This window comes from Paroedura picta, chromosome 15 (genome assembly GCF_049243985.1).
Source record: "Paroedura picta isolate Pp20150507F chromosome 15, Ppicta_v3.0, whole genome shotgun sequence".
Taxonomy (NCBI): domain Eukaryota; kingdom Metazoa; phylum Chordata; class Lepidosauria; order Squamata; family Gekkonidae; genus Paroedura; species Paroedura picta.
The window spans coordinates 6,478,909-6,493,808 of NC_135383.1; the positions used below are offsets into that span (position 1 = coordinate 6,478,909).

General features: G+C 52.1%; 1 protein-coding gene across 1 annotated transcript; it reads left to right on the forward strand.

Moving 5' to 3' along the window:
- Nucleotides 1–11,277: 11,277 nt before the first annotated feature.
- C1QA (complement C1q A chain) lies at nt 11,278–13,483 on the forward strand. The gene is made up of 3 exons (XM_077312037.1): nt 11,278–11,450; nt 11,607–11,788; nt 12,699–13,483. Exons 2-3 carry the CDS (start codon nt 11,614–11,616, stop codon nt 13,265–13,267), a joined length of 744 nt encoding a protein of 247 aa, XP_077168152.1. The 5' UTR covers nt 11,278–11,450; nt 11,607–11,613; the 3' UTR covers nt 13,268–13,483.
- The last annotated feature ends 1,417 nt before the right edge of the window (nt 13,484–14,900 follow it).

Sequence of the window (14,900 nt, forward strand, 5' to 3'; positions counted from 1 at the left end):
TGACTAGCCCAAGGTCGCCCAGCTGGCTGTACCTAGAAGAGGAGTCAGGAATCAAACTCAGTTACCCATTTGTGGGAGCATACCATAAATGCAGAATTTTGGGAATTCTGGAATTCTAAAATCTGGAAAGCCGTGGAGAAGCATCCCTTGCTACTAGCAGGCTGCAAAGAGGAAGAGCTGGGGGTTTTGGACCCCACTTTTTACTACCCAAAAGAGTGTCAACATGACTTAGAATTGCCTTCCTTTCTTCTTCCCACAACAGGCACCCTGTGAGGTAGGTGGGGCCAAGAGAGCACGGAGAGAACTGCTCTGCAAGAAAAGTTCTAAGAAAACTGTGACTAGACACCCAGCCGGCTGCTTGTGGAGGAGGAGAGAGGAAGCAAACCTCATTCTCCAAATAAGAGGCTGCAGTTCTTAACTACACCACGCTGGCTCTCAAAGGAGGTCTCTTGGTGGGTTCCTGAATACCTGTGACAAAAGCAATCCCTTTTCATCCCTTCACTTCAGGTTCTCTCCCTCATCTCTGCTTACCTGTCGGATGGCAGAGGGGAAATCTTGCTAGAAGGCTCTTTCAGTCCCTGGCACCTGCTGGAGTGCCAATCTCAGCAACTTCCCAGGTATGTTTCTTCACACGGCACAGAATTCACCTGCGGAACTCACTGCTGCAAGATGCCAGCCACAGGTTCTTAGAAACGGATCAGGTACATTCGGAGAAAGATCTCTCGATGGCTCTCAGCTCTGCTGATAAAGCGGAATCCCTGTGTCCAGAGCCAACGTACCTCTGAGCGCCAGGTGTCGGGAATAGCATCTGAGGTCCCCCCAAGCACTTAGAAACCACATCCCTTCAGACCTGCCAAGATGTCCCTCGGTCCGTTCTCACGAGGCGATTCGCTGGCTCTTGCAAAAACCAAATCCCGTTGCAAACCCAAACTGGACGGCCAAACATGGTACAACAGTGTGACCTCTTTGCACAGCCGCAGGCTAGAATCAAGAATCCAAATTTCCATTCTCTCCTCGTGGCAAGGGAGTCCCTGCAAGCAGTGCTGGGGATGGAAACAACCCTGCAACAAGCCCCATGCCAAAATGAGAAGCCACGAATCACCGATCCTCTCTCCTGGACATGGGGAAGGTTTGTATCTCAGAATGCTCCAGGTTTGATTCGACCACGGCGGCCTGGAGCACATGCACCCTGCTCTTTGCCGGGGCTGTTCTCGGGCTGCTGGACTTCCTTGTCAAGTCTCTGCACAGGACAAGAGCCTGGCTTCTCTCCCTGCCTCTTCCTCTCTGACTCACAAAGCTGGGCTTTTAGTAGCAAACCTGCCAATGTCACCTCGTGGGGGGCCTTTCCACTAAATTAGTGCTGGCATCAAAGCTCCATTAGCTGTGCATCCAAAAGAGGGGCTGGGCGGGGCTCTCTCAGAGCTCCCCTGAACCCACTAGCCTCACCTGAGTGAGTTTGGGGGTGGGGGCTGGGAAGATGCTGGCTGCCCTGCAGGGGTCCCCGGAAGCTCTGGGCAACAGGTGGGGGGGCCCATTCGCTTGCTCTGTCTGCCTGAAGCGCATCTGTCCACGGAGACTGTTAACACAGGGCAGACTTTTTGGAGAGCCTCAGCTTGCCAGAGAAGACCAGAGAATTCGGACCTTGGTGGCCCAGAGATCTGATTCGGTCAGGAGTTCATGGATACATGCTGGCCTCACATTTCACATTGGAAGGAAGGCACGATTCGTAGGGGCCAGGGTTTGTTTCCCCCCAAAATGGGCAAATCAGACGGACTTAGCCAACTCACAAATTTCAGCTCCTTCTCTAACCGCGGAGAAGGAGCGGAATCTTGAAGGGGGTCCATTCCTGTTATTTGCTTGTTTATTGTAGGGTCTGGGTGTAACATAGCCAGGAGATTGTCTGTCTGGCAGCCAGGCTAGGGACCTTTGGAGGTGGTCTGCCCCTGGTGAGTTATAAGATCCAGGTATTCCTTGGAGGTCTTCCTTCCTTCCAGGTCCTAGCAGGGGCTGACCCACATCTGACAGGATCGGGCTTGCCTGGACTATCCGAATGAGTTGGCAATTCCTACTGAGACGATTGTTAACAAGGCTTTCCCAAATTCGGGGAAGGAATCCAAAAACAGGAACAATTGCACACACGTACGGCCTGAAACAGATTCTTGATCCTGCAAAGTAAGTATTGTCTACACAGGCTGGCAGCTGCTCGCTGGAGCCTCAGGCTTTCCCATCACCTACCACCTGGTCCTTTTAACTGGAGACGCCGGGCTCACAACCTTCTGCTCTGCCACTGAACCACGGTCCCCCCCTTCCCGAGCATAAGAGAAGAGAACAGAGGACCTCTGCCCAGCGACCGTCTCTTTGAACGGCTCCCGATCAGGAGAGACGGCGTGAAATTTGGCAAGTTGGCAATCGGGACACGTCTGCCCAGTGGGGAGCCCCATTGAGATTCTGGTCACACCTGGGAATTCCGCACGGCGAGTCCCGCCGAGCGCCTGCCGCAGTGCTTTCCCCCCCTCATTAATTTGCGTCTTTGTAATTTGCTATTTTGATACTTAAGTAACTCGCTTTGTTGTAGCTCTCTCTGGGTAGCTAATGCCACCGCGGACGGGCGGGCGGGTGGGCAGGCGGGGAGCTTGGGGAAGTGCTGTGCTCTGTCTCCTTCTCCGGTTGTTTTGGCAGAGGAGGTTAGCAATGCTGGCTCCCCGTTCGGGAACTGAAGTGACTCAGGAGGGGCGGTCCTGAGCGTACAAGATGGACGTCGAAAAGCGCACAAAGTTGTCTTCTACTGATTCAGACTGTGGGTCTCCCAAGGTCAGTCTTGTCTCCGCTGACCGGCTCTCTAAGTCAGGAGTCCCCAACCTTTATGAGGCGGGGGGTTTTTATAAGCTTCTCACATAGCATGGTGAAGCCACAAAATGGCTGCTTCAGGAGGAGGAGCCAGCCACAACATGGCTGCTTCAGGAGGAGGAGCCAGCCACAAAATGGCTGCTTCAGGAGGAGGAGCCAGCCACAAAATGGCTGCCACCAATGTATCTTCAGTCACTCAGTGAAGGTAGTCACATTGTGGTGGTAGCTGTTGCCAAATAACCTTTTTATTAAGAAAAGGGGAAATGTCAATCAAATCTCCAATGGCCAATCAGAAGCCTTGCTGGGCAAAAGTCCATCCTGTCCCTACCCTCTTTCTAAAAACAGTAGGCGGGCACCAGGAAACATGTCAACACGGCCCCATAGCACCTAAGGAACCACATTCAGGACCCCTGAATACCTGTAGGGGGCAGGGGGAGGTGAACATTGACACACAGACAGATGGGAGTCCAGTCCTTCCTGCACTAGGGTTGCCAGTCTCCAGCTGGGGCCTGGAGATCTCCCAGAATTAGAACTGATTTCCAGAGATCAGGTCCCCTGGAGTGGAGGAATAACCACTTTGGAAATAGACTCAATGGTCTCTCTTTTCCTCAAACCCTGCCCCCCCAGGCCTCACCCCCCAAAAAAAAAACCTCCAGGAATTTCCCAGTTCAGAGTTGGCAACCTTATCTTGCATGCACATGGAGACCCCCCCCCTCCCACACTGCTGCACACCATTCAAAACTGTCATCTAATTGTGGGGTGGGGGAGGCAGGGTCTATAGTGTCCAGATGGTGCCACAGTGACAGGGAAGGTGGGGGGAATTCATGACCATTTTGGGCCAGCGGAACCTTGCAACACCTTGCCAGGAATCCATCTCAACCCCGGAAGAAAGCAGGGCCATGGAGAGCTCACCTGCAGTTAATCCATCTGCAGGGTGCCCTCCCCCACGCATAGGCAGCTGCCCGACTTAGATCTCACTTTCATGCCCAAATGGACAATCGTTTCAAATTGGAAAGAGATATTTAAGTACGTAAAAGGATGTGTTTAAATAGTTATGGGGTGTTCCCCCCCCTTTAAACGCAAAGAATAACTCCAGCCCAGTTATTTGCATGCTGTCTAAGCCGCTTGATTGTTTCTTCGTAACCCATATTTGACGAGGATTAATCCTTCCTTCCTCCTCTCCGGTGGGGAATGAGAAGGCATCAGCTCTGTTGTCTGCGGGCCAAAGGAGAAGTTACAAGAGAAACAGGAGTGTGAAGGCCTGGGTTGTACCATCGGGTTGCCCGCCGGAAATTTTGGGGTGGGACCTGGGAAGGCCATGGTTTAGGAGGGAAGGGACTTCAGTGGTCCAGTGCTTCTTATACCACAGCAAGCCTATGGATGCAGTGGAGGCTGTGAAGGCCTGGGTTCATGTTATGGGAACAACGTGGGACGAAAGAACAGGAAATGGTGCGGGGATCAAGCCCCAGAGGTCTGATTTGCACCGGAAGAAGGTCCACCCCGTCGGGAAAACCGGGTCCACAAAAGAAGGGATCAGAAGTTCAGCGCCATTCCGAAAGCCCAGGCGGGCTCTACGCGTCTCCTTGGCACGCAAACCTGTCTGGCTCAGACGTCTTGGCTTTTTTCTTTGTTTCTCCTCCCAACAAAACCTGCAGCACGGAAAGCCCCAGAGTGCATTTCTCTTGCTCTGCCTCTCATGTCAGGCAAGACTAAAGTGATATGGAGAGGGATGCCGGGGAAGGGGGGCAGCCGGGGGAAGAAGCGAATGCTCAGGGAACGTTTGCAAGCTTGTGGGTTTCCTCCTTGAATGGCAGGCAATAGCTAACCACCTGTCTCCGGCCTTGAGAACTCTACAAGTCACCATGAATCTGCTGTGCTCTCAGATAAAGTGCCAGCGTGTCACTTACTGCTTGATTCGTGTATTTATTTATTTTACTTTTTATTTGTTGGTCTTTAAGGCTGCCCCTCTCTAAAAATAGTCCCGGGGCTGCTAGAGGAGCCAGGGATTGAACCTGGGGGCTTCTGACTGCCGAGCAGATGTTCTACCACTGAGCTACTTCCTCCTGAACTCCACACAACCTGGAAGAATGTTGCTTTTTAACACTACCCAGAACTGACATCAGCAGGTCAGGGTCATCGGTGGGGAGGGTTTATCCTCTCGTTTCAGGGGAAAACTCTATGGTCCGAAGCAAATTCTACCATAGAGTTTCGCCCAAAAGCCAGAGCGTCACCCCTGACATCCTCAACGTGCCAACGTCACTTCAGGGTAAGGTCAGCATGTCAGAAAGCTCCTAAAATAGTCCCCATCCCTAACCCCACCTCTGTGTCCCACCCTAGATTCAGCAGAAAACCCACCTCACGTGACGAGTTACTCAACCAGGAGAGGACTTGAGACTCAACCTATGTATACCATTTATACCTATAACATCCGGATAATAGCGGCCATCTCTTTATGCACACGTTATTGAAAAATTGCATATATGGCGTCTGGAAATTGCATTGCATGATTCAATTTGCATGAGATAAGAGCTAAATAGCAGGCAGATTAGAGAAAGCCGTCAGGGTGACCTTCTCCCGTTTCCACTGAAAAGGCCCAGCCGTGAATAGTTGGGCTGCTCCCTTCCTCTGAGCATTACTGCTGAGGCCGTCGCTGTTATGGGCAGGCCCTGCGGAGGGGCTATGGATGAATTTCGTGAACTTTCCAGAAGTCCCCTGTCTGCCGGGCTTTCTCCCAGCTCAGGGTGAAATTCCAACCGTGCCCTTTGCCGACTATCCTCCGAGGAAGTCCGTCCGAAACGGAGCTGCTAACATTTCTGCTTGATTTTGCAGCAGTCACACGCGAAAGATGGCACCAAGAGGGGCTTAACAAAAAAAAAAAAAAAGACAGAACGTTTTGTGTAAGTATCGGAAAGAGGTGCGGTATTCTGACCTCTTTGCGGGAACCCCACGAGTCTTCTTCGCTGCCACCTGCTGGCCAGGGGAGGAGTAATCCTTTCTTGTCCCATTCTCAAGAAGCTCAGCATTTCATGAAACCCTGGGGTTTCTTGATGGCCCTGGAAGGGTTTCCTGACTGGGTGGGAATCAATTCATTTAAAATATATGTTTTAAATTTGTTACACATTCCTTGGGGTGATACAACCGCGTATGGTCATGTTGATCTGCTCCCCGTTTCCAAAATGGCCAATTATAGACCGGGAGGGGTTGGTAAAGGGAGGGTCCACAGGTGGGCATGTCTACATCTCTGCTTCCCAGCCATATTCTGCATAATAACACCACTTCTAGGGTTTCTGGAAGCCTGAAGAATGTTTCAGGGCTGTTCTCAACAGTAAAGAAACTTGAGAAAGGCTGACCAAGAGGAAGAAGTTGAAGGCGAGCCCAAAGTGGAGGGGGCGGGCGGCAGGGGAAAACTTTCTGTATTTGAGGATATGATGGGAGAGATCGCAGTCTTCTGGTCCCCAGGGTGCCAGCCAGTTCTGGGGCACAGTGGCTGTGTGATGCCCACCCCCCTCCTGCCCCCAAATCCTGGCAAACGTTTGTCTTTGCGCGGAGGCAGCTAATTATGAAGCGCGAACGTGCTTTCGCAGGGAGGTCGTAGGCCAGCCTTCTCCGCTCCGTGGCCCTCTTTGAGGATATTTTAATTTGGAATCTAATGATTTCCCATTATGGGATCCTGTAGGGAATGCACAAGGAGAGAGTCTGCCTTGAAATGTTCACAAAGATAAAGGGGTTGAAAAAGTCTCTAGCTGGCTCAGTTGAGGAGAGGGCTCCACCTGCTGGCCCAAAGGAAGGTCATGTTTGAGGACCGTCTGAAATGGGGGCTGTTCCGCACAGACAGGGGCTTGCTGGTCAGCTTCAGAGATGGGAATGTTGCTCTTCTGTCTGGAAAAACCTCCATTGCTCTCCTTCCTGGCACGTCAAGCCTGGGGGGCTCCATTTTGGGGACAGTTCTAGTGAAAAGGATCTGATGCAGAATCATGCGGCAGCCGCGTTTTAGCACTCTCTGAAAATGTGAGAAAAAACCAGGTGGCGGGTGAACGTCTGGCAGGAGTGCATTCCATAGGAGAGCCAGGGCAGCCCTGTACAGGACTGTGGTTTGGGGTAGCCAGCTCCAGGCGGGGAAATTCCTGGAGATTTGGGGCTGGAGGCTGGGGAGGGCAGGCTTTAAGGAGAAAAGGGACCTCGTTGAGCTGTAATGCCCTAGAGTTTGCTCCGAAAGCAGCCATTTCCTCAGGGGAGCTGATCTCCAGAGCTGGAGATGAGCTGTAATCGCAAGAGAGCTCTAGGCCCCTCCTGGGGGGTGGAAGCCCCATTGTTATTTGCAGTACTGGAAACGCAGGGGGAGAGCATGCACATGGGCTTTCCCTCGATACGTCGGCAGCATGCTCACAAGCAAGTGGTCGTGCAGAGGTGGGAGGAAAAGCCAATGTGCTAAGGCACACTCTCTATCAATGCATTTGGCGCATGCATGCATTCTGTAAACCGCCCTGAGACAGTAGGTCCAAGAGGGGCAGTATATAAATCCCTGAGTAAGTAAGTAAATAAAATGTATGTGGTGATCTGAATTTACTCTGCTCTGGTTAGGGCTCACTTGGAGCACTGTGTTCAGTTTTGGGCACCCAAGGTGAAGAGGGATGTAGACAAACTAGAGTGTGTCCAGAGGAGGGCAACAAAGATGGTGAGGGGTTTGGAGGCCAAGATGTAGGAGGAAAGGTTGGGGGAGTTTGGTCTGTTTAGCCTGGAGAGGAGACGACTGAGAGGGGATCTGATAACCATTTTCAAGTATTTAAAAGGCTGCCATTATAGAGGATGAAGTAGACTTGTTGTCTCTTGTCCCGGAGGGACGGACCAGAACCAATAGGATGAAATTAATTCAAAAGAAATTCCGTCTAAACATCCAGAAGAAGTTCCTGACAGTTCGAGCGGTTTCTCAGTGGAATAGGCTTCCTCGGGATGTGGTGGGTCCTCCATCTCTGGAGATTTTAAAACAGAGGCTAGATAGCCATCTGACAGAGAGGCTGATTCTGTGAAGGCTCAAGGGGGTGGCAGGTTACAGTGGATGAGCAATAGGGATATGAGTGTCCTGCATAGTACAGGGGGTGGACTAGATGACCCATGAGATCCCTTCCAACTCTATGATTCTATTCTATGAATTGACAAGCAGGTTCCAGTGTCCAAGATGGCTGCTTTCTGCTGGGAGTGCCTGTGGTCTGCCTGACGCAGGGGGATTTGCGAAGCAGCCATCTCCTTGGACGCCCCACAAGGTGATCCTCCAGGGAGGTTCCCCATGGCATCCCTCCATGGCCTGTTTACAGAGACTTTCCAGCTACCTTCGCCCCACAGAAGAAGGCATGTTTGCATGCCTCGGCCCCAGAGACGCGAGGAAGGGGGAGGGGCACCAGAGGAAAACGCCTCGAAAGGGAAGGCGAGAAGCTGCCGTTGTTTGAAAGGCGGGCGAATGTCGTCCGCGCGACGCCGCGGCTGCCCGGCCGACCGAGATGAAGAGGCGAGGAATCAAAGGGAGGCAAACGTATCGAGAACTGAGAGATGGGCCCAGAGTCGGCGTACAACCACGGGAGCGGACGCCGAAGAAGGAGAAGAGGCCTTGAAGGAGAAACGGGAGGCAAAGGAGACATTCTGGCTTTTCAAGTCACCTTTTCATCTCCTCGGAAACAGGACCTGAGAACCAGGGAGTTTCAAACACGCCTGCGCCCGCAACGCAGAGCTGATAAATTTTTAATCGCCTCCATCTTAATGATCCCATCTGTATTGTTTGCAAGTTTGGAATAGCTAAACAGCCTGCATGTTCGGGGTGCTTAATGAAAGGGGGGGCGGGGAAGCAAGGACGCGGGCAGAACGTTGTCAATGATCTTCCTCCCCATAAGTTAAGGTTATTGGCTCCTATGGAGCTCTTGTGTTTGCGAGGAGACCGAAAGGTACCACAAGATGGTGAGGTGAGGATTCTTTTCAATCACAGCCAGGGTATTGCTTCTTGTTGTCACATGGCCGTCACGTGACTGTGACATCATGCGACTTCCTGTCACATGCTTGCACCTCGGTTTGTCTTGTGTTGCTGGGGGGGGGGTTAATGGTGGGTTCTGGATACTTGCTCTTGGGAAGGATTTAAGGGGAACGATTATATATAATTTACACCAGGGGTAGTCAACCTGTGGTGCTCCAGATGTCCATGGACTACAGTTCCCATGAACCCCTGCCAGCATTGTAGTCCATGGGCATCTGGAGGACCTCAGGTTGACTACCCCTGCTTTACACCATTTACCCTTGGTGATGCTAATTTTTATAGACCTCTGTATAACGGACACCATAGAAACATTTAAAGATTGAATCGCATACATATTACCATAGGATTAAAGTCACATCCTTCTGATATATGATAGGAATACATTTAAAGAGGACCTATTATTAAAGAGTATCTTACATCACTGGCAAAGATCCCGAAAACGAAAGAAAGCCTAGGAGTTCGTTTTGATGTTTTGGAAGTCGGAGGGATTGTTTATAGGGGGATAAACTGTTCGTTTGCCATCGTCAGCTTGAAAACTATTTCATTTGATTGCAGTACGCCTGACGGGTCTTCACCTGTCGAACACCTGCCAGAAAACCGCCAGAAGGCGACTGCTGAAAAAAGCGGTAAAGCACAACCATCCCCAGCGCGCAATAAGCTGAAGAGAGGTACTGCAAACTGACTCCACGTTATCCGGGAAAGGAGCAGGGTAGACGGGAGGCTAGCAGGAGGTTGTTAATTAAAATGGCATTCTCCCTTGCTTTTTAAAGGTATTTTTATATCAAAGCCCTCTATAATAAAATACGGGGGAGGGAGTCAGCGATCAGTTCCTGGGGGAAGTGCCTCTATTCCATCGTGCCCGAAACAGCTGGCTCGGCAGGGCCAGATGTGACCGGAAGGATGATCAAACGCTGGGTGAGAATCGCCCGCAGCGCCATTTTCCTCGAGCCGGCCGAGAGCAAGAACTGAATAGTATAAAGGGGGTGATTTGGCCGGTCCCTGACGGTGAGCAACCGCCATTAGCCGCACAGCTTTTGTGGATCTCAAAGGCTACCCTGCGCCAGCCATTCATTCGGAAGGAGACTGCTTGACCCGGTTTGGGGAAGAGAGGGTGGTGCGCATTCTCAGCGCACTGGCGCCACCTAGTGTACAGGCTTCTCTGGCACTAGGAGAGTCTGCAGGCTGGCCAGTCGGGGGACGTGCACCCCATTCACGTTCCAGGTGTGTTCCCTTTATGTTGATGTTCCAGATGATGCATGGATGCTCAGACGGTTGGTGAGAGCTCAGTGCAAATGCTCAGCTCAAACATCCCCAATTGGATTTGGTGTTTCCCCTGGGAGAAATGAGCGATAACCATTCCGACATCCCGGGAGGGGACACGGCACTGCTGGCCCACAGGTGGCACATGGGGTGGAAATAGGGCCGGGCCTCTCGCCCTCTAGATTCCACCTAGTCTATTTTTCATAGAATCATAGAATCATAAAATCATAGAGTTGGAAGGGACCTCCTGGGTCATCTAGTCCAACCCCCTGCACTGTGCAGGACACTCACATCCACGGTAACCTGCCACCCCCTTGAGCCTTCCCAGAATACGCCTCTCCGTCAGATGGCTCTCCAGCCTCTGTTTCAAAATCTCCAAAGATGGAGAACCCACCACCTCCCGAGGAAGCCTGTTCCACTGAGAAACCGCTCTGACTGTCAGGAACTTCTTCCGGATGTTTAGACAGAATTTCTTTAGAATTAATTTCATCCCATCGATTCTGGTCTGTCCCTCTGGGGCAAGAGAGAACAACTCTGCTCCATCCTCTACATGGCAGCCTTTTAAATATTTTCGATGCTGCTTCTCTTTCGTGGAACTCAGCGTGGGGCATAAGAACCAACTCTTCTCCTTCTTCATCTTCTTGTGTCAGACCAAAAGCATCTCACTTCCTTTAGGGGCCAAGTTTCTGGTTGCAGCACGCCCCCTGGCCGGCATACAACCAGCTCGCTCCCATTTTCTGGTATTTAAAGAGAGACTGCCTCTGCACATGGAGGTTTCATTTAACCACTAAAGCGAAGAGCCACGGATGGGCTTTGCCTTTCTGTGCATTTGGCTAACCCCTTTCTAAAGCTCATCAGGTGGCAGAAGTGGTGGGAAACACAACTCTGATTCTGTGAAAACTTAAGGGGGTGGCAGGTGACAGTGGATGAGCGATAGGGTTGTGAGTGTCCTGCATAGTGCAGGGGGTTGGACTAGATGACCCATGAGGTCCCTTCCAACTCTATTATTCTATGATTCTTTGATTCTATGAATTCACAGGTGTCTTGCCAGGCCTGCCTCCGTGCAGCAACTTCGAAATTCCTTGGGGGGTCTCAAAAGATCCCCATAGAGAGAAGGGCACAGCAGCGGCTGAGATTCTTCTGAGCTCACACTGTAGGGGCCGGGGAGAGAAAAAGAAGCGACGGGAAGCAGAAATACAGGAAGGAAACTTCCTTTTCTTTGACTCAGCCAAGCCCATTAACCCCACTCTGCTCCTCCGTCTTGCTCCGTGCCCAAGAGACACACCCTGACTGCATAATCTGGCAGAGAACCCTTGGCTGGCAGGTAAGTGACTCTTTCTACGGTACTTTCAAACTGTTTGAGGTTTTTAAATTCCAATTTAGTCGAGCCACAAGCTTAGGGAGACCGTTCCTACACTGTGTGGGGTGGGGTGGGGTGTGAAAGCAAGTCTTTCAGCTTGCCCTCTGCTGGCATCTACAGAGGCAGGATGGCGAACGGCTTCTGGCTGGCGGCCTGCACCTCGGCCCTGATCCTGGCGGTGGTGGCACCACAAGCGAGAACCCAGGAAAGCTTCTGCCAAGCTCCCAATGGCCAAGATGGACACCCGGGGACTCGAGGCTTAGACGGACGGACGGGACAGAAGGGGGACGTAGGAGAGCCAGGTAAGTCCTCGTGGGAGAAGAGGAGGGCCAAGGGTGAGGCGACAGCTGTGTAGACCTGTTGGAGAGGGGGCCAACTGGTTGAATGCAGCAGTGGGTTCGAATGATGAGCAAGGAGGTTCCACTTAGAATCATAGAAGGTTCCGCAAGGAGGTTCCACCTAAATGTTAAAAAAAACACACTTTCTGGGCGTGAGGACTGTTCACAGGTGGGATGTGCTGTCTTGGAGGGTGGTGGAGTCTTTAGGAGGAGATTGGATGAGCACACAGGAGGGTGTGCTGTTTTTAGGACCCTAAGAAGGTATGGGGCTGGACTGAATGGCCTTTCAAAATCTCTTCCAGTTTTGATTCTGATGGACTGATGCCTTCAGATTTTAGGAATGCCACCTTTTAGCACTCGGATTTGCATTGCATGCTTTTAGGCATATCCCACTCCCTCCCCCCCCCCAGTTTGGGGGTTCAAAGCAGCATAGAGCTATGGTTGCCAAGCTCCAGTTTGAGGCTGGAGAGGTCCCAGAATCCCAACTGACCTCCAACTGGCAGAGATCGATTCCTCTGGAGAAAACAGCCCCTTTGGAAGGTGGGCCCTGTAGCATTGTGCCCCATCAAAATCCCCAAACTCTGCACCCTCAGACTCTTCCCCCCCCAAAAAAAATCTCCAGCTGTTTCATAAACTGGATCTGACAAGCCTAACATTGTTCTTCCCCCCCCCCCGCCACACACACACACACACACACACAAACATTCTCACAACCCTGTGAGGCAGGCCATTTGGAGAGTCTGGCATCCGGATTAAATGCACGATACCCAGGGAAGTGACTCCTGGCCCTGATGCCGGAGCACAAGTCGGCCACTTGGCCCCCAGCTGAGTCACAGAATGCTAACATGTGCACCCTTCTCCCCTTTCCTTCCAGGGCGGTCCGGCAGAAGCATCGGGGTGCACGGGCCCAAGGGCGATCCGGGGGAGCCGGGGGTGCCGGGCATCCCAGGGAACTTAGGCTTCCGAGGTCCGGATGGGCCCCACGGCCCCCCTGGGGAAGCAGGAGACCAGGGGCCGAAGGGCCAAGTCGGCAACGTCATGCACCAAGCCAGGGCCGCCTTCTCCGCCTCGCGGCGGAGCCCGGAACCGAATGGCAACGTTGTGGTCTTCGACCACATCATCACCAACCAGGACAACGGCTACAGCGGCCTGAGGGGCGTGTTCACCTGCAAGGACCCCGGCTACTATTACTTCTCCTTCCAGGTGGTTTCCGCCGGCAACCTGTGCCTCGGCCTGGCGCACTCGGGCACCAAAGTGGCCACCTTCTGCGACGACAACAGCGACGGCCTTCTGCAGGTCAACTCGGGCGGCAGCGTCCTGAGGCTGGCCGCGGGGGACACGGTCTGGCTGGAGAGCGACCCCGCCGCGGGGAACAAGGTTTACGAGGGCAGTGAGGCCGACAGCGTCTTCAACGGCTTCTTGCTCTTCCCGTCCTCCGTCTGAGGAGAAGCGCATGAGGGGACATGTCCCGGCCACAGGCTGTGGTCCCCGAATTACGCTCTGTGGCTCCTTCTTCTAGCAAAGGCTATGGCTCAAGGGGGTGGGTATTTCCCACGTGGAAGCGCATAAGCGCGCATGCGAACATCCCCATCTCCTGCATTTATACTGTTCCTTGCATTTTCCGTGAGCACAAAATAAAATTTCCTCCGAATTGGGTAACTCGCCTGGCCTTGTTTGTTTCGTGAGGCGGCCGGTTCGAGGATTTAGCAGCACGTTCCCCCAAAGAGCTTGAGGGCAGGACATGGCGCATGCATGATCAAGAAGGGGCCATGCCATGCACACAGCCTGCCTTTTCACAAGCTGCAAAGGCATGCTCTGAATAGCAGATAACCGATGAGGGCTCGGGGATTGTCATGAGTACGAAATATGAAACGATCCAAAAACACCAAGTGAATGAAACCGATGAAGGGATTTTAAAAGAATAGGGAGATTCCTACGATAGTGCCGATTACCACTACTCTGGAGCCAGCATGGGATAGTGGTTAAGAACAGGGGCATCTAATCTGGGTAGTTGGGCTTGATTCTCCACTCCTCCTCCCCATGCAGCCCCCTGGGAGACCTTGGGCTAGTCACAGCCCTGTTAGAGCTGTTCTCACAGAGCAGGACCATATGTTTCCCTTTAGGCTTGTCCCCATCCTGAAAGCGGGACTCCCCCTGGAACAGAATTGTGCACAAGTGCAACCAATAGTTGGTGTCGTCTATGTGACATCCATTTTGAGAAAATTGGCCTTTACTATTCAAAACATACTCCAGGCTCTATTAGAATTCTTGCAAGGTCTTTGCCACTTAGGAAAACACTTTGAAAGTAGTTGTTACTGGACGGCGCTTTGGTGACCGCTGCAAATAAATTAGAAACAAGGAAGAAAAAAACGACAACAGACAAATATTTTCTTCTTTCTACAGTTGATTGCTTTACTCTTGTGGCACTCTGTTCAGCCCCAGTTCAAGATTATTTGTGATTCCCACACCTGGAGGTCGGCAGCCTTATGAAAGGGGCTAACTGAGAACCTCCGGGTGGAAAAATGAGGGATGGAACTTGGCATTTCCCACCGCCAAGTCTTGTGTGTTGCTACCACAGACCCAGATTCACAGAGCGCAGGGGGTGCGCATTTCCCAAGCCCTGGGCTTTCCCCACACCTCTCACGCTTGGCCACGGTGGTCTTTATTTCTTGGCTCAAACGCTCCATTACCGTATTGCCAAACCGGTTCTTCATTTTGTGCCGGGAATTGTCTGTGTGTCTGAGTGGGGGGAAGCCAACTTCTGCCTGAAAGAAACGCTGAAATGTTATGCTCAGCACAAATAACACCCATCAACAACAATTTAAGCAGAAGTGTGGCGGGGTAGAGACAGAGGCAGATGCTGAATCACACAAAGGCTTGTTTGCAAAACCACCAAGCGGTCCAGGGTGACGAGGGAGGCCTCACGAGCCAGGGAGGGGGCACTTGGAGTCCTGCAGTGGTCCTGGGGTTGCACAGGGGATCTTCCATGATTACAACAGATCTGCAAGCAATAGAGATCTGTTCCCTTGGGGAAAGCTTCTGGAGATTTTTGCTGGAGGGATCACTTGGGCATGAA

Excerpts from the sequence above, each read along its gene's own strand:
- C1QA (XM_077312037.1), top strand. The coding sequence starts at position 11,614 with ATGGCGAACGGCTTCTGGCTGGCGGCCTGCACCTCGGCCCTGATCCTG. Across the intron at positions 11,789-12,698 it reads GGGGGACGTAGGAGAGCCAG|GGCGGTCCGGCAGAAGCATC; the intron begins GTAAGTCCTCGT and ends CTTTCCTTCCAG.